This window comes from Poecilia reticulata, linkage group LG23 (genome assembly GCF_000633615.1).
Source record: "Poecilia reticulata strain Guanapo linkage group LG23, Guppy_female_1.0+MT, whole genome shotgun sequence".
Taxonomy (NCBI): Eukaryota; Metazoa; Chordata; class Actinopteri; order Cyprinodontiformes; family Poeciliidae; genus Poecilia; species Poecilia reticulata.
In genome coordinates, this window is record NC_024353.1 from 8,489,685 (window position 1) to 8,516,471 (window position 26,787).

A 26,787-nucleotide genomic window follows, 5' to 3' on the forward strand; every position below is an offset into this window, starting at 1 on the left:
ACTGTATTTTTTCTTTTTTCGCAAACTTTGCAGAACACCTGAATTTATATTAAGATTAAATTATACACAAGTTAGCCCCAAAAGGGGATGGAATACACTTACTACCACACTTTTTTTGATTGAAATGACTAAAAACAAAAGTAAAAAATTTGAAAGTTCTTCATCATTTTCCTTCAACTACTCAATGACAAACTCCTTTGTGTTGGTCTATAACAAAACCTCCCAATAAAGTACTCAGAAGTTTCTAATTCTACCATCGTAAAACATAAAAATGTTCAAGCAGCATGCAACTCATACTTTTGCAAGGCGCTGCAGCGGCTACATAAGCTTCTCTCAATCAAAGACTTTTTTTTTTAAAGAATTGAATTCCAGACCGATTACACTAGTCTGGATTTAAGTCAAGGGTGCACAGAATGCTTCAGAGAAAGGCTAAACTAACGATAATCTAATAAGACAACATGGTCATTAATCATCTGCCATTGCACTGCACGTTATCTCAAAAGAGCTCACAGAAGCGATTTATAAACGCTGCCTAACCAAACCTGCTTTTTTTCCTTTTAGGCGAGCATTGTGAGGTGAATGCGTCTTCGGGCCGCTGTGTTCCCGGTGTATGTAAGAACGGTGGGAAATGCGTCAACCGGCTTGCTGGAGGTTTCATGTGCGAGTGTCCGCCAGGGGAGTTCGAGAAGCCTTACTGTGAAATGACCACCCGCAGCTTCCCCGGCCAGTCGTTCGTAACATTCAGGGGTCTCCGACAAAGGTTCCACTTCACCGTTTCCTTCATGTATGTACCTTTTTCACTATGTCGTTACATGATGATAATAAGTCATTTTCTCTTTCTTTGACGAGCAGTTTTTCAGGTTAAGTTTCTAAGGAATAACCATTTTCCTGTGTGCAACTTAATTGGAAAATATGCAAAATTGCAAGGTGCATTAAAAAGGGCAACTAAAGTTTATTTCTGAAGCTCAAGTTCAGTGGTATCCAAACTGTTTGCCACTTGGGGCTTAAAATACACATGAGCTACACAACTAATATTTAAAAAAAAAAAAAAAAACTAATTTTAGTGTATTTATGTATTATTTTTTACTTTTACATCCTCAACAACAAACAAACAAACTAAACATGGAATATTTTCAGTGAAAGAAATGAAGAAGCCTGTCTTCATGTTTGATTAGAAAAGCATGGCCTGCTGTAACTCCACCTGTTACAGTTTATGGTTAAATTTAATCATTTCTGACTTGAATTCTGATGGCAACAAATAACCTAATGGCAGTTCTAGTTCAACAGTTTAACATTGTCTACATAACTAAATGCAGATTCTTTTAAAAAATTGTGTTATCAAAGCTATTCCTCAGCTCCAGAAACAGCTAATGAGTGTAGCTTGGGCTACTAACTGTAGTTCAATAAGCTAACATTATCTTGGTAGCCACAAACTGCCTAACTAGTTTGTTTCTTCAACTGAAATATGTAAAACTCCATATAAAGATAGAAAGATGCTATAAAAAGCAGTATTTATCTAGAATCTTCAACATGTAAAGTCGATTTAGAGCTTTTTATTTGATAAATAGCTTGATATGCTAGTTAGCATAGTTATGAGTGTCGCTCTACAACTTCCTTTTTCTTAACCACTAAAATTCTACATCTAATGGCAACAGAGTGCAATCCTGTCTAAGCAGTTGTGTAGTAAATGGTAACATAAAGAGTTCAATGAGCTAAAGTATAGCTTGGGCAGGCCCAGGCGTGTACACGCTTATCCATTGTAGCGAGACACACCACATCTGAATTTGCAACTTAATGAGGTTTGTTTCTCACACTCTCCACAAACCTGAAAGTGCTGGAGGACAAACAACAGCTGGTTGCGCAAGTTTTCTTATTCTCTCACAGTAAATATGAATACGAAGAGGTAAATTATAACCCCCACGTTTTGTTACCACTGAAAATAAAGGTGAGACCGATATTTTCAATTCATCTACAGCGTGAGGGCTAGAAAAGGTTTACAATGCGGTGAAAACAGGAAAGGCTGTGTGATGTTTTTCCTTATCAGTGCTTGGCTACAGCCATCCTGACTTCCTGCCCTCCTGGACTCGCTGGCATCTGTTGTCTGACTCCGCTGCCCTCACCTTCCACTCCAAACCTCAGCTTCGCCTCTGAACTCTGTACTCGCCTAAAACACACGAGTGCCCGGATGGTACAACTCGTGAATCTTTTAAGGCACGGAAATGGTTTCATCACTGAGCAACAAATCCTTTGAATACTTTCCTTGGCAAGAGTAAATTTTTCTCAGGAGCTCTTTTTTTTTTTTATCGTAAAGCCATCTTTAAGGTCTTTAAGGTCTTTAGTCTCACAGCCCCAGTCTGTTTGACTTGGAAATGGTATCGATAGTTATACAGGAAACTTAAGTTTGGAGACAAAGCAAAAATTCAGTCAGGTCACCAGTCCAGACACACCAATCAAAAGTGTCTTTGTTTTGCATCAATACTGGTTCTGATTTCAGATACTGAAGGTGAGCGCTTAATAAAAAGTTTCCAATTCGATATATATACTTCCAAAATTTCTTTGGTCAAATTAAAGTTCATGGTAATGTATTGGAAATGGTTGGCCCTTTGCAGTCCTAGGTATAAACCCATCTGTGAGACTGAGCAGTAATTTTTTGTTGCTACTTATAAAAACATAAAATAGATATTAGACATCGTCCTTTTAACTTTATGGTAGAAAGTAGCCCATTTTTATCATTATTATCAACAGCATTCTGTAGTCCCTAAGATAAAAATAATTTTCCAAAAGCTTGCAGACATTTCCAAAGCCAACTTCCCCCTTCAAGCAGATGGCACAATTTTATACCCGAATTTGCAGAAATGCAAAATGGCAAATGAAGAAATGACCAGGATGCCTCAACAGAAAATGTAACGTCCTTTGAAACTGCCCCTCACAACTTTTGTGCTTCCTCTGACAACGTATCTAAAACACCCAGCAGATACTGAAAGTGGTTAACCTTGAGACTTCTTCCCACAGTAGCAACTTCCACACCAAAAACTGTTGTTGTAAGCATGCCCTAGTTCAGCTCTAAAGCAGAGTGCATTCACTAATCTGTTGAGTGTACAACCAACCGATCAAGTGGAACATTGTCCGATGATTTGTTGGTGCATTTCTGAACATTTTAGGTGTGACATTTGCCAAATATCTAAGAATCGCTCTTTTTGCAGGTTTGCTACCCGAGAAAGAAATGCTCTGCTTCTCTACAACGGCAGGTTCAATGAGAAGCATGACTTCATCGCCCTGGAGATCATTGACGAACAGATTCATCTTACCTTCTCTGGAGGTCAGGTTTTTTTTTTTTTTTTTTACTGCGTATCTTCCGAACTGTTTATGTGTTTTTCTGCCACATTAACTCATGTATGAATGCTCATAATCTAAACGGACTCTCATAAATAAATACTAGCATTGTGTGCTTGCTTTTGATTAACGTTTACAGCTTTGACAGAGTGGATGCGTTGAAGCCAAGCTCTCATTGAAGTGCAGTCAGACATACGCCCAGAGTCATTGTTAATGTCGGTAACTGTTGGAACTGCAGATCAAACACGCTGACTTTGTACCGGCAACTGTTGTTTTCCCTTTCGGGCCGCTTTCCCATGGCACCGTACGGAGGAGGAATCCAGTCTAGTATGATTATCTTGGGTTGGAGCCGGTTTGGGAGACGGGCCAAGTCCTTGTGCCTTACTTCAGAACCATAAAACGACTAAACGCTAGACGCATGAATCATCAGAATTACATGTCTCCTTTAAGACAGAGGAATATCAAGGTAGATTGTCGATTTCTTTAGGTCACGAGATCATCCCTGTTTAGTCATACATACAAAAACATGCAGATACATTGCGTTTCCGTGGTGTTTGCTAATTTGTAGCTGGATTGATTGTCGTGTGCAAGTTGCTTCTGCCCTTGGCAAACAAAAGTACACCCTCCCTGGACTTTTGTCTTTCTTGTGTTGCATGATGAGTCTTGTGTCCAAATTAATTGTTAATGCTGGGAGAAAATAAGAACTATTTATGAGGCTAAGCTCTTTTAGTCTTAAACTCTCTCATCTCGACTCAAAGATTCAGGGTAAAGCCAGGAGTACACCCAGCCCTACCTACCAAAGTTAGGTGTAAAGAATCACCTCTTGGTTCTGGGGAGTAGAAAAGCACATTAAGGTTTATGAATCATCTTTTTATTTTGTTCTTCATTGATCACCCAGGTGAAACAAAAACCACGGTGTCTCCCTACATCCCCGGTGGAGTCAGCGACGGTCAATGGCACTCTGTCCAGCTCCATTACTACAACAAGGTAAAGAATGTTATCAGCTGCTCCTCCTCAGTTTCCTTCTCCTCTTCCCCTCCTTCCTCTTTAAGTTTGAATGGGTCGATTAAGACGTCCTTTGAAGCCCTTCAATCACATCCTAACTAGGTATTGTTAGCAACACTAACATTCTACAAAATAAGGAATATAGAAGTAACGGAGTTGGATCTTTCCGAAGAGCTCGGCCCATACCGCTGAGAGGAACTGCGCTGTAAATTAGCGAGTGTGGGAGCGGAGTGTGTGAAAAGGGGGCTCTCTTTGAAGCTACCGAAGCAGCTGACCTTGACTGCAGAGATAATCTTAACGGAGCAAGTTTGATTTGTGACATCTCCGCCTCAAACTCCCGCTGTGGATGCCAGCGCAGGAGGCCCCGGAGCCCTGGGCTTCAAAGGTCAAACGCTCACTAATTGTGCTCGAGTTGAGATCTGCTCGACTTCATGTAGTACCGGCGGATCATTGTCACAGACATAATCACAGGGCATCTGGATAGGTGCATTCAGAGTTTGGAAGTTGGGTTTTAAGATGTTCCCACGATGGTCTTCTTGCTTCTTGATCAGAAAATAGGCTGTGATCATTCTGCAAGCTGTCTCGTATGTCCTTTGGTATTATACTATTCAGGTTTAGATGATATTTGTTTACAGCAAACTTCCACAACCCACAGGCATTAAACGTTAAACCGTGAAGGGCGATAAGATAAGTGTCACCTTTGAAGAGGACACAAGCTATTGTGTGTCGCCTGGCTGTTTGCTCTACAGTTGTCGGAACAAGACTTTTCAATTATGACCATTTTAGACAACCCCAGTGCTAGACAACCCCAGTGCATTCTATCCCACGTAGCTCTAGAAATAGATGCGATTAGTTGTTTTGCAAGGCCTCGCTAATGTGTCGATACTTCTTGAACTTTTTCACATTTGACCCCGACTCCAAAGATAGAAGCTTTTCTACTAGGTCAATTAAATGACACATCAGCAGCCCGTGTCAAATTCTATGACACAGAATTTGACACAGGCTCCTCAAACATTCATGGCTTAAAAATACTTTACAATTGTAATTTCTGTCGTTTCATTATGTTTCTGAAGAGGAGCTACAGGCCTGACGAAGTGTGGTGAACATTTACTTTCAGCTCCCCCTGACTCAGTACTTTGTGCATTTGCCTCTACCAGCTATTCACATCTAGACTCCTAAACCTGTGACAAAATGGCTCAAACTCCAACCATTCCTAGTAGCGCTGACTAGATGTTTTTTTTTATTTATTTAGTCAACCTTCTTTTACCTTGCACAATATAAATTGGCCAAATTAAATTAAAAGGAAGCACAAAAGACAGATTCCAAATAATAAGATTAAATCAGCTGCTAATAGGTCGCTACTAAAAACCTAGATAGCATTAGCAGTTAGCATTAGCATCATAATAAAAATAAAGGGGCTGTTTACTGGATCTGTGACGCATGTTTAAAAATGAAAGAAACGGCTCAAGTGAGATGAGTTCAGATATTTTCAAATCAGTTTTGAGAAAAACTCAAAATCAAGTGGCGAGTGCCACAGCAGCACTATGCATAATGTCACTCTGTACTTCGTGAGAACATAAATCAGGTGGAACCAAGCTCAATTCTCAAGCCTGAGAATAAAAGTTTTATTTTGTTTTTCTTTCTGCAGAAGCTAACCGGTTTCTTCCGAGGTGCTGCTGGATATAAATGCATCACACAGTTTGCATTTATAAAACACGTTTTGAACAATTTCTCCCACCTTCACCTTGATTTTGTTGACCTGCAACTCAAGATCCCCGCTTAGATTTGACAAAATGTGGGGGGAAAAAATTCAAGGACGAGTTATGCTTTTGCGTGACATCTCATTGGCGTCCCTGCACTTTTCAAACTTGTTGGGAAACCCCTATCAGGTACACCATTGTGTTTCAGTGACACCCATGGCTAGCAACCTATTAAAGGGATGACTCGTGTTCTTGTCGTAGCACTATCACGTTTCACAGGCTGTTCACCTCTTTTCTCTTGTCCGGTCTGTACTACGCTGTCCTGACAGAGAAGAATTCATCAAAGCTGATGAAGCGGGTTGCTGTACATCACGACGTTAGCTGCAGGGTCACATCTGTAGATCCTTTTCGAGGTGCGTTTGTCCTTCTCATGAGCTTCTGCAGAGTGTGCAGATGCCACAGAACAGGTAGAGTCTGTTGTCTAAACTTGCAGTAGTGCTCCTGCAGAGATGATTTGCAGGATACAGTCTGTTGGCTCTGAAATCTTCTGTTTTGTTTGCCCTTTGCGGCGTTGAGAGTTTGCTAGCGCGTCGCCCTTGGAAACGAGAGATTGATTGTTGCTTCAATCCAGTTCTGTTTACTTTGCTTTTTCTCATTTATTTAGCTCCGCTGATCCTGTAGGCTTCAGTTTTTTTTCCACACTGACGTGCAGACGCAGGACGTGCACACACGGAAACACACTTTTTTTTTTTTGTTTTACGCCGGTGTCGTGGTGTTACGAGCCGGTGAAGCGGTGGGTGGGTGTGTACCACCAGTGATTTGTAGACCCGGTGCCAAATTCCGTTAAACCAGCCCAAGGCTGGATGTGGCGCTGACACGGGGGTCAGATTTTCTTTGTCAGCTGAACGATCAGAAGTCAGAATTGACTCATGGTAATTTAATCCGGCCGCCGGGGGGGAGATTAGTGAAAATGTATCTGGCAGAAAGCAGGGACATTCTCACAATAGATTAGGCCTGTTGACATGTGAATGTTGGACATGAATGAATTCCACGCTTGCTACTCACTCATACAGACATTTATCTGAAGGTAGCATTGCTTACATAGCCCAGAGTGACAAAACTTAAGATGATATGATGTCATCCTGCTTCATGCTAAATTCTTGCAGCAGGAGCGTCGAAGCCAATTTTATTTTGGACCGGAGCAACATCGTGAACGCTCTCGAGGGCTGGTGGTGCCAGAATGTATTGATAAAATCCATTAACAAATTGTAGAAATGTTAATAAGTGGCTGCCTCTGCATTCGATAAGTACTTAATTTCATTATTCTCCGTTTATTCATGGTTAGTTTTAGGGAAACCTTTACATCCTTACAATCTGCCGCAGCTTTACTCACTTTACTTTACCAAACATGAACCGTCATTTATTAATAGTCTTAAAAACCGCACATACACACATGCTCACACGCACACACACTGTGCCAGATGATTAGGCCTGGGCAGAATTTCACTTTTACAAAAGTGTCTTTTTCAAAGTCTCAGTTGCTCTTTTTATCCGTATGAGGCTCCCCTGGTAAAAAAAACAAAAAAAAACGCAGTTCAAAGTTAACACTGAGGTTACCATAGTGACCGTCCTGCCCTTCTCATTGTTCTTTTGATCTACTTGGTCGGTTGGAAAGTTATATGTTTGTGTGGCAGTGAAAAATATTAGAGGAGCACAATAGAGAACGGAAGGAGGGAGACATTTTTCAAATTCCACAAAATAACATCTCAAGGATAGTTGAGTGTGTCAACAGAGCAAATCCAAACAGGAAGCAGAGACGCACGAAGCGCAGATGAAGAGCGCCGAAGGGGTTTCCTTGAAGCCGCAGGAGAAGAGGTTGCTCTCTGCAGGTAGTGGTCGTTCTCAATGCAGGAAATGATGTAATTCAGAAGCCCACTGGGCAGGATGTCAGATGTGTTGTAACGTCCACTTTGCGTGGATGTTTCCACTGACCTCGAGGCAAAAACAAATTCATTTGATCAGACGTTCACTACTCCATTTTGCAAGTAAAAACTTCAAATTCGTCGCAACTTTTAGGTAGCAAATTGTGTTTTTCACGTAAAGGCTGCAGGACGTAAGTAAAGCCTGGTTATGAAATTACAGTGCACTGACATCCGTCTCTCGGCAGCGTGGGAACTGATTGTACAGGGAGTTCATGTTTCATAAATCCCCTGGCAGAATATGACTGGCAAACATTTGTTTTTTTGGGCATTTTCTCGCAGCGTTGCTTCAAGGTGAACCTGTCAAACATTGAGGAAAAAAACAAATAAGAAAACCCTAAGGAGTCACTGTGGGAGACTTGTTTTTTGTTTTGTTTAGACTGACAAGGCGCTGGTGGGAAAGCTAAAAAAGAAAAAAAAAAAACTGTTGCCACATTTGCACTCACTTCTAAATGACCAGAAGGTAGAACCAGTTTTTTAAAGATTTTTTTTTTTTACCTGCATTTTACTAATCAGAACCCTGACTGTTTGGTAATTGTTGTGTTCCTATTTCAACATATAGTCCTGCAAAAATAAGCATAACTTATATGTTTCTGTCTTCAAACACAATAAAGCATAAAAACCTCGATAACTTCATATTACCATTTGTGTAATCTTTCTGCGCTTTTCTAAACACAGCTGAAGGTACATCACGCTTGTCTGCCTGCCTGCAGCATTTTCCATTTGTTTCTTTTCAGGCCTGAATTTTTTTAAAACATGTTAATCATTTCTCATTAGGAAAAACATTGCCTGTGATATTTCCACCTGAGATGTGTTGTAAGCGGCATTCCTAGACAGGCTGAGCTGGCTTTTACCACTTCTACTCCGGCGGGTCCTCTATCTCTCTTCTCTCTCTCTCTCTCTCTAATAAGTGCGGTTTACGTGGCAGGAGTTTCCTCATCAGGACATACGTGTAAATTGTTTCTCAGCGTGGTGCGACGTGCTATTTTTGCATACGGCTCTTGCCTGTGGAGAGAGAAACTGAAGCCGCCCAGCTGTCTTTTTAAGGCCGTCATTCACCGAAGGTCTTCTGCTGCTGTTAAATCAGAGCCACTCAGAGCTAGTTCTGTTGATCTCAACAGTGAGACTTATTATAAATAGAGTGGCGCTCTTTGTAAAATAATCTTCTTCTGTTTTGTTGATGTGTCGGGGTTTACTGGGTAGCTCTAAATCAAACTGTGCTATTAAACCTTAAAACAAACCTTGGACCACCTATTGAATGCTGAGGTTTCCAAGTACTGGCAAGACATAAAAAAACAGGTTTTATCCATTGTCACTGTGTGTGGTTTTTAACCTCAAAATGGAGAAACGAGAAGAACAGTTCCCAGTGGTTAGCCTCAAAAATCTCGCATAGCTGACCTGTGCCTAAAATATGGTGATTGCTTCAGTAAATCTGCTTATACATCTGCAAAAACCACAAAATCTTACAAAGTAGTTTTGGTCTCGTTATAGTGCAAATATTAGTGCAGTTGAAATAAGACAAAACTAACTTAAAAGTAACTTTTCAGCAAGATGTATGCGCTTATTATTTCATTCACAGCGAGACATTTTCCCCATGTTAGAAGTGAAATAATCTGCCAGTTGAACTAGCAGATTATCTTCAAGATTTTCATCAATCTTGAGGAAATATTGACCTAAAAGAAGTTCCTATATCTTGTTTTAGATTTACTTGTAAGTCAGTTTTGTGTTATTTAAAGTGTACAAAGATACTTACACTACTAGTTAGACCAATAATACTTGAGGTTTTTTGCAGTGTTGTATTTCTAACAGTATTATATCTAGCAACGTGATTGTTTATTGGGAGAATAAAGACGGAAAATATAATAGTTTACTTAAGACCGTAGAGAACAAATCAAGTTTAATACAAACAACTTAAAGTGTCAAGTTTGAGATTAAAGCCTAACCCAATCCGTGTATGTGGTCTGCTGTTAGTCAAATGGCTCGGCCCTGTTTGTGCCACCAACAAAGTGATAAAACTGAGAGAAAGCGCTCAGGAAAACAAATCTTGCCAGGGCGGACTGCGGCAGAACTGGTTAAAGCCCCGCCCATTCAGAAGGGGCTTAGGGGATGAACTAATACTAAAATAAACAATATAGAATTGATCAAAAACTGGAAACACAGAAACACACCCAAAAACTCAACCCAAGATCATGATTTTTGTAATTTTCTTTTTTTACTTTTATAGGTGTGAGACCCAAGACATTTCACATTCATTGGAAAACATTTTCACATTTGAGTCCTTTATTTCTCAGGAACCACAAGGGCAACAAACGCCGCAGAGAAAATCTACTTTGTTCTAAATGATTCTCTTCTTCTCTGAGTAGACGGCACACAAACCAGCGTGTTATCGCCCCCTATGAGGTTGAAGTTGTAACTGCATTTCTGTAAGTTGACAATGTTTTAACTGGCCTAAAAGTAGTTGGAAAATGTCCCAGTTTGAGAACCATGTTTCATGATCATTTGGACCGTAAAGTTTAGCTTTTTACATTTTATGCCTCTGTTCAGTTAAAGGTTCATCACCAGTGCTTTACTAGGTGATCATCATTTGCTAAAGAGGCAGATGCAGTCCTCATTCTTAAACTGTGTGTGTGTGTGTGAGAACAGGGGCTGCTGCATTTCGCACAGACACGAGCGATGTCTGTGATGTGTTTTCTCTGCAAAGTGCCCCTCATTAAAGGTTAAGTGCTCATTTTTTTCTGAGGTGAAACCCCAAACTCTAAATTCCCAAGCAGGGTGTGTTTTCAAAGGAAGAGGCCATGTTGTTTTTTTTATTTTTTTGTGTGTGTGTTGTTCTTGACGAATGTTTCCACACACCTCAGACAGCTGAGGTTATCGCTACATAAACAGAAACTACTTGTGACCGGACTCCAGCTTTCCAGCACATGAAACACTCTTTCTCTCTGTTTAAACAGAGTAAACCCTCTAACAAAAGAAGCGATGCTTGGTTGTTTTGTTCAGCCATCAGAATGTCAGCTAGCTGGGAAAAAAAAACCTCAGGTTTTGTTTTGTGTCATGTACCTGATGTTGGGGCTGTCACACCTGAAACGTCCTTCCCGTTTTTCCTGCTGTATGTTTTACCTCCTTTTTGCACACAGCTCAGTGCTACACAGTGTGATATGGATCTGCTAGGGACACATTTGTCTGAAGTTGGCAGTGCATGAGTTGTAGCCTATTGTACGAGGCGGTGGGAGACTTGTTTTTCAAGTGGCAAAGAAAGAGGAAAACGATGTTGTGCCTGGGTTTGGTGGTATTCTTGGCTAACTGCGGACACCTGGGGTAGTTTACAATTCCTGTTGACACCGATAAGCACAAAACACAGCAACACCCAAGGTTATGAATACCTTTTTGACATTTTTTTGCAGACTTGTTTTGTTTTTCCTGTACATGAGGTCACCTTCAGTCCTCCTGTTCTTGCAACGCTTGCAAGAGCATTCCTATCACTTGTTTTCTTACAACCACAAACATCAATGTTGGTATTTAGAATTTTATGATTGGCTGTGGATGCTGTGGAAGCAATGGGAATACAAGGTTTTCAGAATTAATTAAACATGTAAAACTGTGATGTGCAATGTTTCACTGACACCCCTAACAAAATCAAGTAAAAATTGACTTCAGATTTCACTTTCTTGATTACCAACTACATGGAGTGTTAGCCAAATTGTCACCGGACTCACAATTTGTACAAGGAGATATCCTTGTACATTCTGCATCAACAACTACAGATAAAGTTAGTCTTTTGCAAAGGGAACAAAAATGTCACCTGCTAGCAGCTGCAAAAGAGTTTGATGCATCTAGTGGATGTTTCACCTTGAGGTGTTTGAGGACGGAGCATCGAGGATGTGCCGTTGTCAAATGCCAGTTCCGTTTTGCAGCACACACACTTAGCTGAGTTATCTATTCTATTTAGTTTAAAGTGACCCATGGACATTTTTTGACGGCTCTTCTTTCTGTCCCTCGCCTGCTCCCTCCGTAGCCGTGAATAGCACTTAGCATTCGTCAGCATCTCATTGGCGGAATTAATGAGAGCGCTGCGCAACAGAAATAATCGTACGGCCAGAACAGAGTGCGCTAAGTAGTAAAACATAATTTAACAAAGCCTCAAGGCAGACGATTTACCTTGAGGAATTAAAAAAATCAAGGTCCTTGAATCTTATGATGAGTCGTTACAGCCCTACAGTGTATCAAATAGTCTCTTAGGAGGGATGGAAACGAATGCGCTACCTTCCATTTTACATTTGTGGTGCTGCCTTGTGTTGGCCTTTCACAGAAAAGATGCTGCCGCTTGTGGCTGTTATGGAGGATACTCTGGCATCTTGCCAGGCTCTGTATGTTGCTCGGTTCTGGGCTGCAGGTCTAATATGGTCTCTCTCTCTCTTATGGTGTCTCTCTCCCAGGAAGGGTGGGGTCTGGCGGACTCCAGAGGGGGTCTGCATATCCCGCTTTATACTGCCTGGCTGGAGTTCATTCATAAAGAGGTAACCTCTGACCTCTAGCCTAGTTACTGGTGCTTCTTTCCCGCCTGTGGTCTGATTTAGTGATCTGATTTCTGCCTCTAATTGAGTCTTCGTGACCAATTCTGCTGTCACTGATTAACTCATATACACAAAGGGAATATGAGTTTTAAAGGTTGGGTGTTAGTGATCGAATAGTCCAGTTTTTTTCTAGTCCAGACTGTAGAGAGATGCTGGAGTAGAATCGGCATGTGGGTTTGGATGTAGAAGCTGTTGGTCTTGTGGGACTGGGTTTCCTTCTGTCTCTCCTGTTATGATGTTTTTATTAAGTAAGTTTCTGCCAAATTAGGTATGCATGCTAAAAGGCACAAAGATTTCCTATCGAATTCCTTCAAAATGTATGAGAAACACAAATTATGTTCACATGTACGGTACGTGAAGCGTTAGATTCGAGTCGCACCTGTAGATATCTTTAGGGTCTCCTCAGCTTTGCTTTAAGCACAATTTATGTTATGTTTTATAAAGTTCTTATAGAAAAAGGTTCTTCTTTTATGTGACTTTGAGTAAAATAAAAGCACGGGTTTGCATCAAAAATGTGAAAAATATAATCTACCTTTCTGTATTAAAATAGAAAAACAGTGAGCATGGTTGTCACGCATATGAATCTTAGTAAATGTTAGTTCATAGATCTGAACTCTGACTACAGAGACACATGAAACTATACATAATATCATATCTTTTTTCATTTTTATTTTAAAACAGATGTGAACACAGAATTGAAATGAACTGGTGAATTTAGAGAAATGTTCCAAGTGCTTGTTGTGTAGGCCTTTTGCTGTTCTGCTCTCCAACAGGCAAACATTAGCTGGCAAATTAGTCAGGCTATCTTCTCTGGTAATCAGCCTTCAATGAACTGCTTAAACATTTCATTTCACAAGTAGCTTCCTAATGGCATTTTCTAAACTCTTACCTTGGAGGGATTGCTTTGTTTTTGAGAAATGTTGCTTTGTACAGTATTTTCTGTAGCAGTGGTCGAAGACGCACTGGAAAGATGTTGAACCGAGTTTGTCAATAAGTGAACAAGTCTTCTGAAAGGTGGGAAACGGGGTTGAACATTCCCCATTTAAGCTGATTCAAGCAACTCAAACGGATGGTAAATGCAAACTACGGGTATGATTTTTGCTGTTTTCCCAGCCGGACAGCTGAAGGTAAAATGGCTTTTTTTTTTTTTTTTTTTTAACAAAGGTATTTTTGAATAAAGGTGCCTCGAGAACCCGGCGTGTATTCTTGTACTTCTAAAGAAACTGAAAAGGACACAGTAGCTTCCTCTTTCTTCGTTAGTCAGCTTTCGTTGACTTCTTCAGTAACTGCTCAGGTGAATTGAGCGTTGTCGGGACTCAGCAGGCAGACGGGTAGTTTCTGTCAGAGTGGATTATCCTCACCAATTGACACGTCTCTTGTAATAACTATGGACGGCTAATGTGAGCTAGCTCTCGTGCTTTTGAGTTGACTGACAGCTCGTGTGTAAAGGACTTGTTTCCTTAATCCGCTTGTCACCTCAAATGATAATTAGAGACTGAAACTTTTACCAGCGCTGCTAGTTTCAGGTGTTTGCAGCTACTTTTTTCTCTGCAAGGGTAAATATGGTAGCAGAGGGCATGCCGAGTTCTGGAGGTTACGATTATAGTAGCAAGTGGAATAGAAACAACAAAGAATTTATTGTAGGTTTATTTGTTGGAAATAGTTGGCATGACAATGTTTCAATTGACTATTTTGCACTAACTGCATGCAAACACAGCTGGTCTTTGACAATTAGGTGCCTCTTTACAAATAAAAATTTGTGAAGACTTTTTTCTTTTTCAAAATAAGTCATTAATACAAAATGAATAATCTATATGCAACAGTACAGAGAGACTATTTGCTTTGTTATGCATTTTAAGGCAACTTTACAATTTAAAAATTGTTCTCTATGAGCAAAACAGGAATCCTATACTGACTTTTGACGACTTTTCTCCAGTCGCTCTTACTGGGATTCAGTTTCTCCTCTTACTCTGTGTGTCATCTGCTCGTCTGTTTCACGTCAATGAAAGCTCCACACCGTCAGACGCAGCTGTTCACGAGCCACGCTGAAAGACGGGACCGTGATGAGACGCCGAAGACAGCAGGAACATATATGCTTGAAGACAGGACATTGTAGCATTTTGTTGGGCCTCTAAAAAATCCCGTGTGTGTCTTGTTGTGTAATTCACACTTCTAGGTTTACACAGCCTGAAGGCGATGAAGTAATGCGGACCCGACAGCTTGTTGCCGCTACTGACGAACGCTGAGCTTCAGACCTAAGAGAAAAGAATCCGTACTTGCACAGAAACCGTTAATTTGCTTTATGTTGCAGCGCTGAAACCTTTCTTTAATTGTGACTCGCAAAGTTCAGTGTACACCAGTCTCCATTAGGTCACTTTTTCATGCAGCAGCGAGCGCAACAATGGCACTTCCTGAAGCCAACACAGATTGGGTGAAAGACGGTGCGCTCCCTCTTCCTTTATGATTGAACTGGACTGCGTGGCCGTCTGCAGCTCTGCTAACTGCTTCCTGATGGCTACATACACACATGCACACGCACACTTAAACACAGTCTGCAGACCTTCCCATGCTTCCCAATCACACAATCAAAACTCCTACCTTCTCCTGTCATTTAGTTCAATTTCTGCCTTCGTTTTGTAAATCAGTTTGTTTCTCTCCACTGTGGGTCTGGTTAAGTTATCATGCCGGCTTTGACTGGCCTTTCCTCAGTTTAGGTGTGTGTGTGTGTGGGTCTGCAGTGGTAGAAGGAAGCGGGTGTTTATTCTTGAACGTGCCCTTCCTTCCTGGTATTTGCCGTGACATGAGCGTGTGTTTTTGTGGCAACGCGTGAAATTTTCTGCGTTTTGACAAATGCGGCGACTTTGTCGTCAGCCGTGTCTTTTGCCGCCCCCTTTGTCTGCGCTGCGATCTCCGGGGATCAAGCCCGTCGTCATGGCCGCGGCACGCCTATCACCCCTGGAGACGACTCCTGAGAGAGAGGGAATCCTCTTCAGGCTCCAGAAAAAGACACTCTTCTGGGGGCCCCTCCTGAAAGTGGGGGGCCAAGTGTTGTTTAAAACAAGAAGGTCAAAAAGAGGAATGAAACCAACCTGCTATGATGATGTAAAGCAGAATCTCATTGCTCAGTTAACTGGTTTCAGCTAAAATAAATGTCCAATAGAATACACCAACATTTTTATATTTTAGAGAATTTTAGAGGGATGTGAAAGAATAGAGACAAAATGTGTGCCAAGAATATCTACCCTATGTGCCTTTTTATAGCTCTTTGAGGGTAATTCATAAAAAATAATCTTATTTTTCTATTCTAAATAGATGGTGGAAAAGCCAAGTTGTTTTCACTCCTGTTGTTGCTGTATGTAAGGCAAAAAATGTGTTTCAACTCACCGAGAAATGGTGAGTACAGTCGAGGGTCAAGTGGGATTTATTTGAGGGCACGAGAAGAATGAAGTTGTCCAATTACCACCATCCTCCTGCATATGTTAAAAACTAGCACAAGAGAAGTTGGGCTTTCGAGTTTGCTGTGTTAGTTCAGAAAAATAAGGGTTTGTTAAGGGATACAATATAACCATGCCCTCCGTTTTTATTTGGAAACTCAAAAGTTTAAGTTTGGAAAATAATTAACAGAGAGGTCCCTAGAAGTCAGGAAAGGAGATTTCTCACCATCCTTGTCTTCAGTATCCGATATGGCTGCCTTACATAAAACATAGTGGTAGATGTGAAAACTTGTCAATATTTCTCTTCTGCTTTTATTAGTTATACATGGTACGACAATGTTTGAAATCACATATGTATGTAAAAACATTGTAGTTAGCTTGAACGGAAAAACGTTCAAGCTAACACTGTAGTTAGCTTTAACGGAAAAACATTGTAGTTAGCTTGAATGGAAAAACGTTGTAGTTAGCTTGTTTTGTGAACAGTCATTAGCTGATGACTCAGCTGTTCCCACCAATGTTCAAATTTAAAAGTGGATCACAACTTGTTCCTGGTTATTTCGTTTGCTTCTGTTCACACTGGGAATTGTAGATATGTTCGTCACTGTTTCCGCTGAAGCAAGCATTACGACGTCTTGTTTGGAATTTCTCTGTGTTTAAATATATAATATTTCTGTGTGTTAAATATTAAATATATATATCTTTATAGATGTTGTTGACATAGAAGTTTTAACCACCTACAGGTGGAGTATAGGTATTACAGCGATTGGTTGCAGTTACAGAAATATATTTACTTATTTCTTTGTTAGTGAATATTTCTAACGTTGACTGAGAGACTGGAGTGAATCAGTGGTTTTAAATGTTAGCTTCTGGTTGTCCCCTTTAAAAAAAAAAAAAAAAGACAAAATGAGGTTGTTTGCGTCCGTTCATTATCAGCTGGAGTAGCAGCTGCTTTGAGAATTTCTGAGTCCATTATCCGGGAATCTCTGTCTCTCTCTTGTCTGTCTCGCTTCTGGTTGTTATCTCTCTGCTTGACTGAGCTCAAAAGAGATGATAAGACAGAAATCTGTGTTACTACCTATTGTCGTCCCTGAAGGCAGTTTACACAGCCTTGCTATCGCTCTGTCGCAGTTTGGTTTCCAACTGCGTCCCAATCGAAGTTATAATTGTCTAAACCAGTGTTTTTCAACCATTTTTGAGTCAAGGTACACTGTTTTAATTGAAAAAATCCCGAGGCACACCACCAACTAAAAATGGAAATAAAGATACTCTGTAGCCGCCTATATATAGTCATTCTTATCAAAGTCTCTTGAATAGGAATCAAATAAACACAAAAATGTATTATCACATTTTACATTTCTTATTTCAAATTGCACTTAACACATCCACTTCAAAAATACACCTGAACAGCCACAACACTGTGGTGTTAAATTTAAAGAAGTTGTAGAAAACTTCAAACTGTTTTACAAACTAATCCACAAGCATTGTTATAGCCGGAATACAGAAAATAATTATTATTCTGAAAGAAGCAATAATATTTGGGAAAGATTTCACTTCATATTCACTGTTACAATATGAAGAGTTGCATGTACAAAATGTCAATATCTGTATATTTTACCCACCTGGTGTGAAACCTGTGCATGTTTGGATGAAAACAGATCTGATTTTCTGACAGAAATTAAAGAAAGACAAAGCTCTTCCTCAACAACTCTGTCTCTCTCTGTTTTTAGTTTTTATAGTAGCCAGACTAGAGAAGCTCACTTCACACAGATATGTTGTGGGAAATGGACTCATGTTCTTTCCAACCCAACTACTGCTGAGCTTCTCTGTCTTTTCCATCACTGTCATCACTGTCTTGCTAGATACGATGCTCTCATCGCTACCTGTAACATTCATGCATCACTAATTCTCTTGTTTTAATGTAAAATGTTCTGTACCTACTGCCATCTAGTGGTAAGAACATTACATGATTACGCCGCTAGTCACTGCTACAACAGACACTCGAAGATGGCATTATTTGTAGACAATTCATTTTCAAAAAATCTTTTAAAACCAATTACCGTATTTTTCGGACTATAGAGCGCACCATACTAGCACCTTCAATTAAAAAATAAAATAAAATAAAAACTGGAAGCTGCTCTCGGTTTTCCATTAGGACCCAGCAGAATGCCTCGTCCTAATAAATGTGCTGGACGCAGCACTCCGTCTCCAAAGCGAACCATGGTTTTGTTCACACCGAACTTAAGTGCAGCGGCTCTATTTCCCTCCTGTAGTGCCAGATCGACAGCCCTCAACTTAAAAGCTGCATGATATGAGTTTGAAAACATTTCTCCGTCGTGCCTGCTGCTAGCATGTGCTTATTCTAAATGAAAATCAGCCGTTCTTCTTTGATTTACAATTTTGACTTCTAATGATTCACTTCCTGCTAGAGAGCCCCCTGGTGGTTGAAGAAAAATACACAGAAAATACGCATGGTTCAAAGTTAAGGAAAAAAGTAGCAGCTTTTAGTCCGGAAAATACCGTACCGCAGTGAAATTGAATAATTTCCACGGCACACCTGACGATCACTCACGGCACACTAGTGTGCCGCGGAACAGTGGTTGAAAAACACTGGTCTAAACAATGAGCTCCCATAGATTTTCTTTTTCTGTCACCATAATACAAGTAAAAAATAGCTCTTGACCATGTTCCAGAAGGTTTCACAGTCAGGTTCCACCAAGAAAAAAAATTCAGCCATTAGAAATTTGAAGCAGTACCCTAACCTTTTTTTTTTTTGGACTCGCTAATCTGATTTAGCAGGAACTTGATCCGTCTCATGAGGAGTTCTGATTCACTACATGCCACAGTAATGCATTTACACTGTCCAATCAAACTGCGCCACTTGAAGCTTGTGTTGCTGTACTAAACAAAAAACAGTCAGCGTCTTTCTATTCCGTGGACGTATTCAGTCTGTTTCAGGCTTGTTTTCATTGCTTTTTGCAGCCTCGAGGGTCTTCTCTTTGATACTTTGGGGCGGAAAAAAAGTTTTTAAAACGCATCCGATGATTAGAGTTGTCCTGTAACGTAGCCCGCAGCATGCCTGAGCAAAATGAATAAAAATAAAATATTAACTCATGATTCTTTCACAGTGGCTTCACTCTATAATTATTAAATAGTTACTTCAATTAAATGGATTCATGAAATAGTAGGAACAATTCTCAGACAAAACTTTCCCTTTATTCCACATCAGGGGTCAAGAGTGACTCATGAAGGTCAATAATCTTTGCAGTAAATTGAAATGAATTTCGACCTAATATTTTGCATTGCATATTTTAATATTTCTAATTAAGATAAATCTATTAAATTAATAAACAAGCTTTAAATCCTGGTCATTTTTGATGCACGTGTGTGAAAGCTGCGATAAAACTCCCTGTGGGTTTAAACTATGCCCGAACCGGAGCCAAGCTGAGGAAAAAAAAAAGAAAAGAAAAAAAAGAATATCGAGGACAGCGCGCTTCTCTGTTGCACATTTTCCCCTCCGTTTTCTTTTCTGCTGTGCTTATCCCTTTGTCTGCTCAGTCCACTTCCCCTGTTTTGTTTGTCGCTCTTTCTTTTATTTTTTACCCTCCTTTTTTTTTTCTTTTCTTTTTTTTTACTTTTTTTTTATGGTTTCATTTTTGCTTCTTTTCTCTGCTGAGCTCCAGCCCCACCAGTATCTCGTTACGTTAATCCCATTTATTTTGTGATGCACACACATTAGTTTTCAATCCGTGCTTCTTCCAGCTCTTCTGTTACAAACTTCTTCTCAAATTTGTGCAACAGTTTGTCCGCTTTAGTTTGTATTTTTGGGGATTTTGCAAGATGGAACAATGTGTAAAGTGGTAAAAAACCCATAAAAATAAAAAAGTACACAGTTTATATGAAGCCAAATTGGTTTTAGAGAAGGAACACCCTAAAAGTCATTCTCAGGTTCAATTTCAGAGCAACTAAAAAAGTGTTGGTGGCCTGATTTTTTTCTTTTCCCTCCTCCTAAGCTGATCCACATTTTCTCAGATCAACATTTGTCGGCCAGGGTCCTTGATGGAAGAATTAGCCTACTTTGAAAGGTGCGAGCCAAACACACAAAGGCATTTTTTGTCACATTAAGCCAAGAGAGGCCTGAGCGCTTGTGGCTGAAGTCAGCCAAACATTGTTCGAGGATCTCTGACCTGCACTGATGGAGCTGCCGTCTCTGCCAACTTTCTCAGAAATCCCCGAAAGAAACAAAGAGAGAAATCAAGCGTTAAGCCACTTTTTTTTTTTTGAACGCATGAAGCCGTTTGAGGAAATTAAAAGTAAAATACAGTGTATTTCTAACACACACAGGCAAAGGAGGGAAAACTGAAAAAGTGATTTTTGTTTTGTTGGAAAAAGTAACAAAAAAAAAACAAAAAACGTATCTTTGTTGTGTTTTCGCAGGCTAACATCAGGCGCCCTCATGGACCCTCTGCAGAAAAGGTGGCAGTGGTCGCCGTGGATGACTGCGACATCTCCATGGCAATCCGCTTCGGGAAGAAGATCAGTAACTACTCGTGCGCCGCCCAGGGCACCCAGACCGGACTGAAGAAGTGAGAAACTCCCGACACACACTTTTGGTTTTTGCCGTCTTTAAAGCCAGAGAGAATCAAGCCAGACTGAAAACGTCATCAAGGCCTTTAAAAAAAAAAAAAAAAGTTGCAATCAAATCACAACTCACTCGACTCCACTCTGTTTATTGTTGAATCAGTTCCTGTCAAACAACCCCCCACCCCTCACCCACAAAGCTCATCTGAGCTGCAGCTTCTCAGGCCAACCGTCAGAGGACTTATCCGTCGGTTTCTTCTTCTTGGAACGGCGAGACGTTTTTCACTGAGTCACTCGCAGAGCGTGCGTGCTGAGACGCATCTGAAATGCGGAGGGTGGGGACGGAGAGAGAAGCTTCAAAGGGCAGGCCACGACGTTGCATTCCTTCAGAAACACGTTACGCAGGTCGCAGACGCTCAGCGGATGCGGACGGGGCTCGCCGCAGTGAAAAGCTGCACAGGCAGTAAAAGGTTTTGCTTTCAAATTTGATCGACGAAAGACGATTTAGTTACAACCACAAACTTCAATTTGTTCTATTGGGGGTTTTTCTTACCACATCCGATTCCCAATTATTTTTTTAATGGCTTTTGAGTAGTGGTTTGACATTATCAGGCTTAACAGACACAAGTGTTTTGTTTTTTTTTCAATAAAAAAAAAAAATCATCAGTTTGAAGCATCAGCTTATAACTAATCCCTATCCCAATCAGAAATAATACAAAACAAACCATAAAACAAAACAAAAAATCATGACAGCAAATATTTTCCTTTTATTTCTCAGTTCTAGATCTTGTCACAGGTTGTAGATTGGATTTATGGTCGGGCCTTTGACTGGGCCATTCTATCTCATTAATATGGTGTCATTGATGCACATCTAGCAGCCCCCAACTGGTTTACTTCCTTCGTTTAACTCCATCCGTCTTTCCATCAGGGATGTATTGAATAAATATTTTAGTAATCTATTCCACACACAAGCTGCAGATTTTTCATTTAGCCACTTAGACCTTGTTTATATAATATTATAAAAGCATTAAAAGATGCAAATAAACAGGCTCAATTCATTTTTTTTAATAAGAAAAAAAGGATTGCCAAGAATGCATATACTGTATGCATGTTTGTATTTTTGACTGTGTTGCTGCCACTGCTGCGTTTCACCCTGAAGGCCAAAAAACCCCCTAAACTTTGGTCTAAATCTGACCAGAACTCCTTGTTCTACATTTGTTGCCAACGTATCTTATGGCAAAATTTATGGGACTTTTTTTTTTGGCCCTGCAGCATAAATGCCAGAAATGTGGCTGTTTTGGCAGCTTCTCTGATTAATGCTCAACCTGTCTGTTCTGTCAGTTTGGGTCGAACGGGCAGTTTCATTCCTCAGGGGTCAGGGTTAGAGTCCTGCATGTTTCAGGTGATTCCCTGCTGGAACAAACCCTGGTTTTAATGTAGGAAAATGTGAAACAAAACCATCGGCGGACAGGGGGGGCAAATACCTTTGCAAGGTGCTGTATCTCAGTAAACTGTCTTCATTGTAGAGTATAGTAAATAAAAAGCAATGCCAAATTTTTAGATCTCACTGCGCAATGAGTCTAGAGGCATTTTCCGTTGTATTTTTTTCCTCCAGCTCTTCATGCAGCATTGCGCCACTTTAAGTACGCTGAAGCCGTCCGCTGATTGATGTTAAGCATTTCAGAAGCTTTAGGTTTAAGCAGCTTCCTACGTGGTCCAGCGGGTTAAATCGGACCTGGTTGTCAACAATGCATGTTTTTCCTGTGGCCTTCTTAAATATGTAATGACAGCAGTGTGTTTTTAGAAACGGCCTTTAAAGTATGGCTTTCCTCGGTCAAGCTATGTAAAAACAAATAGCTTGTAGACACTCTGATGTCGATGTTTTTTGGTTTTGCTCCAATCGGTTTCCTCTATCGTTTTCAGATCGTTGGACTTGACGGGTCCGCTGTTGCTAGGCGGAGTTCCCAATTTGCCCGAAGCCTTCCCGGTCAGGAACCGAAACTTCGTGGGCTGCATGAGAAACCTAACAATCGACAGCAAACCCATCGATATGGCCAGCTACATCGCCAACAACGGCACCGCTGCAGGTTGGAATCGACGTTCGCTCAGCCGAGTTTCACTCCAGATCCCGATCATTTCCTGCACAATCTAAAAAGACACCAACATTTCAGACGTCGCGTCTTTAGGCATGTCTGCAGAATTGATTTATTTGTCCTGGTCTTAATCCCCCCCCAGGTTGTCCAGCCAAAAAGAACTTCTGCACAAATGACATGTGTCTGAACGGGGGCGTGTGTGTCAGCAGGTGGAACACCTACAGCTGCGACTGCCCTACTGGTTATGGGGGCAAAAACTGCGAACAAGGTCAGAAATGTTTTTCTCTGTTCTCTTTTCTTTTAAAAGAAAAAGCAACAACAATGGATAATATCCAGGAATAAATGTAAGAAAAACAAACTGCAAATTCATAATCTCTTGCATTTGGAGCATGAGAACGATTCGTGTGTCCACTTGCTCATTGGTTAGCTTCTGTACGGACATGTTTATTTACTTGTGCGGCGAGCTTCTAGGTATGAGATCAGATGTGATGAGGAACACCTTTGGCTCAGCGTGACTCATGTAGCCGTCACAATAGTCACAGTGAAGCCTCTGCTTGCTATTGTAGAGCCACTAAGCATTGCCTGAGGTTTGGACTTTCAGGACAAAGATACCTGTGACTCATAACAAAACCCAGACTAAAGGGCTAAAACTAAAGATATTCCTACATTTGCAGAACTCTCTACTGTCTGTGTGCTTCTTCAGATTATGTCTATTTACAGCACTTATAGTCCAAAAATCTCCTCTTTGCCTATGATAACTGATTGCTACTAGTGTTATTTATACTCCATACCACTTTTTGTTTTCTTCTATAGTAAGGTGAGAACTCTAATGTCTTCCTTCAAGGCATGTTTCCAAAAGAAAGGTGTGAATACCCCACCTTTCACGGTCTCCAATGAGATAGTCGGCCAACTATAGTGCCAGGCCTCGGTATCCGGTATCAGAACTGGGCCGGGATCACAGCAAGCTGGATGTTGTTTTTTTGGCCGCTCTGTTGCTTGTTGACATGTCGGCTCTGATTCTTCACACTCTCCGCTGCCACATTGGAAATAAGAGATGTTCCAGTCGGGCTTTCACGCTGGAATGACGTGAAGACCCGCTGGGAGTCGCCCACCAGGCTCTTTTGTTGTCGGCGTCTGTTATATCACATTTCAGGTAACTGATCAATGTAGGAGAATATGACCTACTAAATAAGTGCTAAATATGGACGTAAGATGCACTGAAAATGCTTCACATGATGCTTGATTCCAATCTAGCATCATGTGATGTCGTTTTTAAACTTTTTATAACAAGTACTGGCTTCCGTGTGGCGTTGGCACAAAGGCTGGGATTCTGCAAATGTTTTGAAGACTCCCAAATTAGGTTTTAGAGATCTGGCAAAGAGGTTCGCAAGATCGAATGTTACTTTTGATAAGATCCAGTGAAAGCGTTTTGAGATCTTGCAGACCATGCCGTAACATTTGACCTCTCCATTTACGAAATGAAACACATTATCTGTCCAACAAAAGCTTTTGTAGTTCTTGTTGTTTCTTTGGGGTTTTTTTTCAGCAATGGCAATTATTTCTGACTTGAAGCCACCTTCTGATAGATCAGGTTTATTGGAGTCATACAGCTCCCAGAAAGTGTACTACAGTGGGGCAAAAAAGTATTTAGTCAGCCACCAATTGTGCAAGTTCTCCCACTTAAACAGATGAGAGAGGCCTGTAATTTTCATCATAGATATATACCTCAGCTATGAGACAAAGGGAGGGAAAAAAAATCCAGAAAATCACATTTTCTGATTTTTAAAGAATTTATTGGCAAGATATGGTGGAAAATAAGTATTTGGTCAGCTACAAACAAGCAAGATTTCAGGCTCTCACAGCCGTGTAACTTCTTCTGTAAGAGGCTCCTCTGTCCTCCACTTGTTACCTGTATTAATGGCACCTATTTGAACTCGTTATCAGTATAAAACACACCTGTCCACAACCTCAAACAGTCACACTCTAAACTCCACCATGGCCAAAASTAGAGAGCTGTCAAAGGACACCCGAAACAAAATTATAAACCTGCACCTAGCTGGGAATACTGAATCTGCAATAGGTAAACAGCTTGGTGTAAAGAAATCAACTGTGGGATCARTTATTAGAAAATGGAACAAGACCACTGATAATCTCCCTCGATCTGGGGCTCCATGCAAGATCACACCCAGTGGGGTCAAAATGATCACAAGAACGGTGAGCAAAAATCCAGAACCACACKGGGGAACCTAGTGAATGACCTGCAGAGAGCTGGGACCAAAGTAACAAAGGCTACCATCAGTAACACACTACGCCGCCAGGGACTCAAACCTGCAGTGCCAGACGTGTCCCCCTGCTTAAGCCAGTACATATCCGGGCACGTCTGAAGTTTGCTAGAGAGCATTTGGATGATCCAGAAGATGACTGGGAGAATATCATATGGTCAGATGAAACCAATGTAGAACTTTTTGGTCAAAACTCTACTCGTCGTGTTTGGAGGAGAATGAATGCTGAGTTGCATCCAAAGAACACCATGCCTACTGTGAAGCATGGGGGTGGAAACATCATGCTTTAGGGCTGTTTTTCTGCCAAGGAACCAGGACGACTGATCCGTGTAAAGGAAAGAATGAATGGGGCCAGGTATCGTCACATTTTGAGTGAAAACCTCCTTCCATCAACAAGGGCATTGAAGGTGAAACGTGGCTGGGTCTTTCAGCAGGACGATGATCCCAAACACACCACCCGGGTAACGAAGGAGTGGCTTCGTAAGAAGCATTTCAAGGTCCTGGAGTGGCCTAGCCAGTCTCCAGATGTCAATCCCATAGAAAATCTGTAGAGGGAGTTGAAAGTCCGTGTTGTCCAGCGACAGCCCCAGAACATCACAGCTCTAGAGAAGATCTGCATGGAGGAATGGGCCAAAATACCAGCAACAGTGTGCGAGAACCTTGTGAAGACTTACAGAAAACGTTTGATCTCTGTCATTGCCAACAAAGGGTATATAGCAAAGTATTGAGATGAACTTTTGTTATTGACCAAATACTTATTTTCTACCATATTTTGCAAATAAATTCTTTAAAAATCAGAAAATGTGATTTTCTGGATTTTTTTTTTCTCTTTTTGTCTCTCATAGTTGAGGTACATCTATGATGAAAATTACAGGCCTCTCTCATCTTTTTAAGTGGGAGAACTTGCACAATTGGTGGCTGACTAAATACTTTTTTGCCCCACTGTATATTTAGAATGTCGAACATAGAAATTCACTTAACTGTCTGTTGTCAAGGCAAGTACAAACTTCAGGTACAAATTGATGCAAGCTCACGATTGAAATACAATGAAAAAATACAACTCGATCAAAACGTCAAAAGTACAACATGGCGAAAAGGAGAAATAAACCACCACATCTTTTTGCCATTTATCTCGACACCTGTTAAGCTGATTATAACACTGTGGCATTGATTGTGTGTGAAGTAAGAGGTGATGTAGTTTGTGGTTTTGTACAGCTGTTAACAACCTTACTGAGCTATGAAGCTTACCTTATCAAATATTTGCTCCTGATAAATCTTTCCCATTACGAAGTAAGGTTTTTCTTTCTGCTTCAGCAACATGGAGGTCAAATCCATTAGCTGGTTCCAGGAACATACAAATATTTTTTTTTTCTCTTCTTAGGGTTTCCATCTGACTAAACTTGTGAATCTGTCAGCTTTGGCTGAAGCGTGTGTAGAGAAAACACTAAAGAAAATTGTTTGTTGTACAGAAGAATTAGCCATTGCGTCGTGTAGTGACAATAATGACGTTCCACATACATGTTGGATTCTTTGAGGTCCTGTAAACTGTGAGATGTTTCACTTGTGTTATAACAGTCTGATTCTGCCGCAGAGATGCCTTCGCCTCAGTTCTTTGACGGCCAGGCGTTGGTGTCCTGGAGCGACACGGACATCACCGTCGCTGTACCCTGGTACGTGGGTCTCATGTTCCGGACCCGGCAGCCAGCTGGGACTCTGATGCAGGTCAACGCCGGATCATCCTCGACTATAAATCTCATGGTCAGAACACGGGCTTCAACAAAGCAAAATATGGTCTTTACAAGAAAAAAACAA

General features: G+C 40.8%; 1 protein-coding gene across 1 annotated transcript in view; it reads left to right on the forward strand.

Annotated features, from left to right (window-relative positions):
• The window catches only part of celsr1a (cadherin EGF LAG seven-pass G-type receptor 1a), an 86,604-nt gene that overhangs the window by 41,721 nt on the left and 18,096 nt on the right, over nucleotides 1-26,787 (forward strand). Inside the window, exons 4-11 of the mRNA XM_008401160.2 lie at nucleotides 562-784; nucleotides 3,204-3,319; nucleotides 4,232-4,320; nucleotides 12,451-12,531; nucleotides 20,457-20,605; nucleotides 22,524-22,687; nucleotides 22,836-22,961; nucleotides 26,567-26,733. Coding sequence (XP_008399382.2) covers nucleotides 562-784; nucleotides 3,204-3,319; nucleotides 4,232-4,320; nucleotides 12,451-12,531; nucleotides 20,457-20,605; nucleotides 22,524-22,687; nucleotides 22,836-22,961; nucleotides 26,567-26,733 — 1,115 coding nt within the window. The remainder of the gene's footprint in view (nucleotides 1-561; nucleotides 785-3,203; nucleotides 3,320-4,231; nucleotides 4,321-12,450; nucleotides 12,532-20,456; nucleotides 20,606-22,523; nucleotides 22,688-22,835; nucleotides 22,962-26,566; nucleotides 26,734-26,787) is intronic.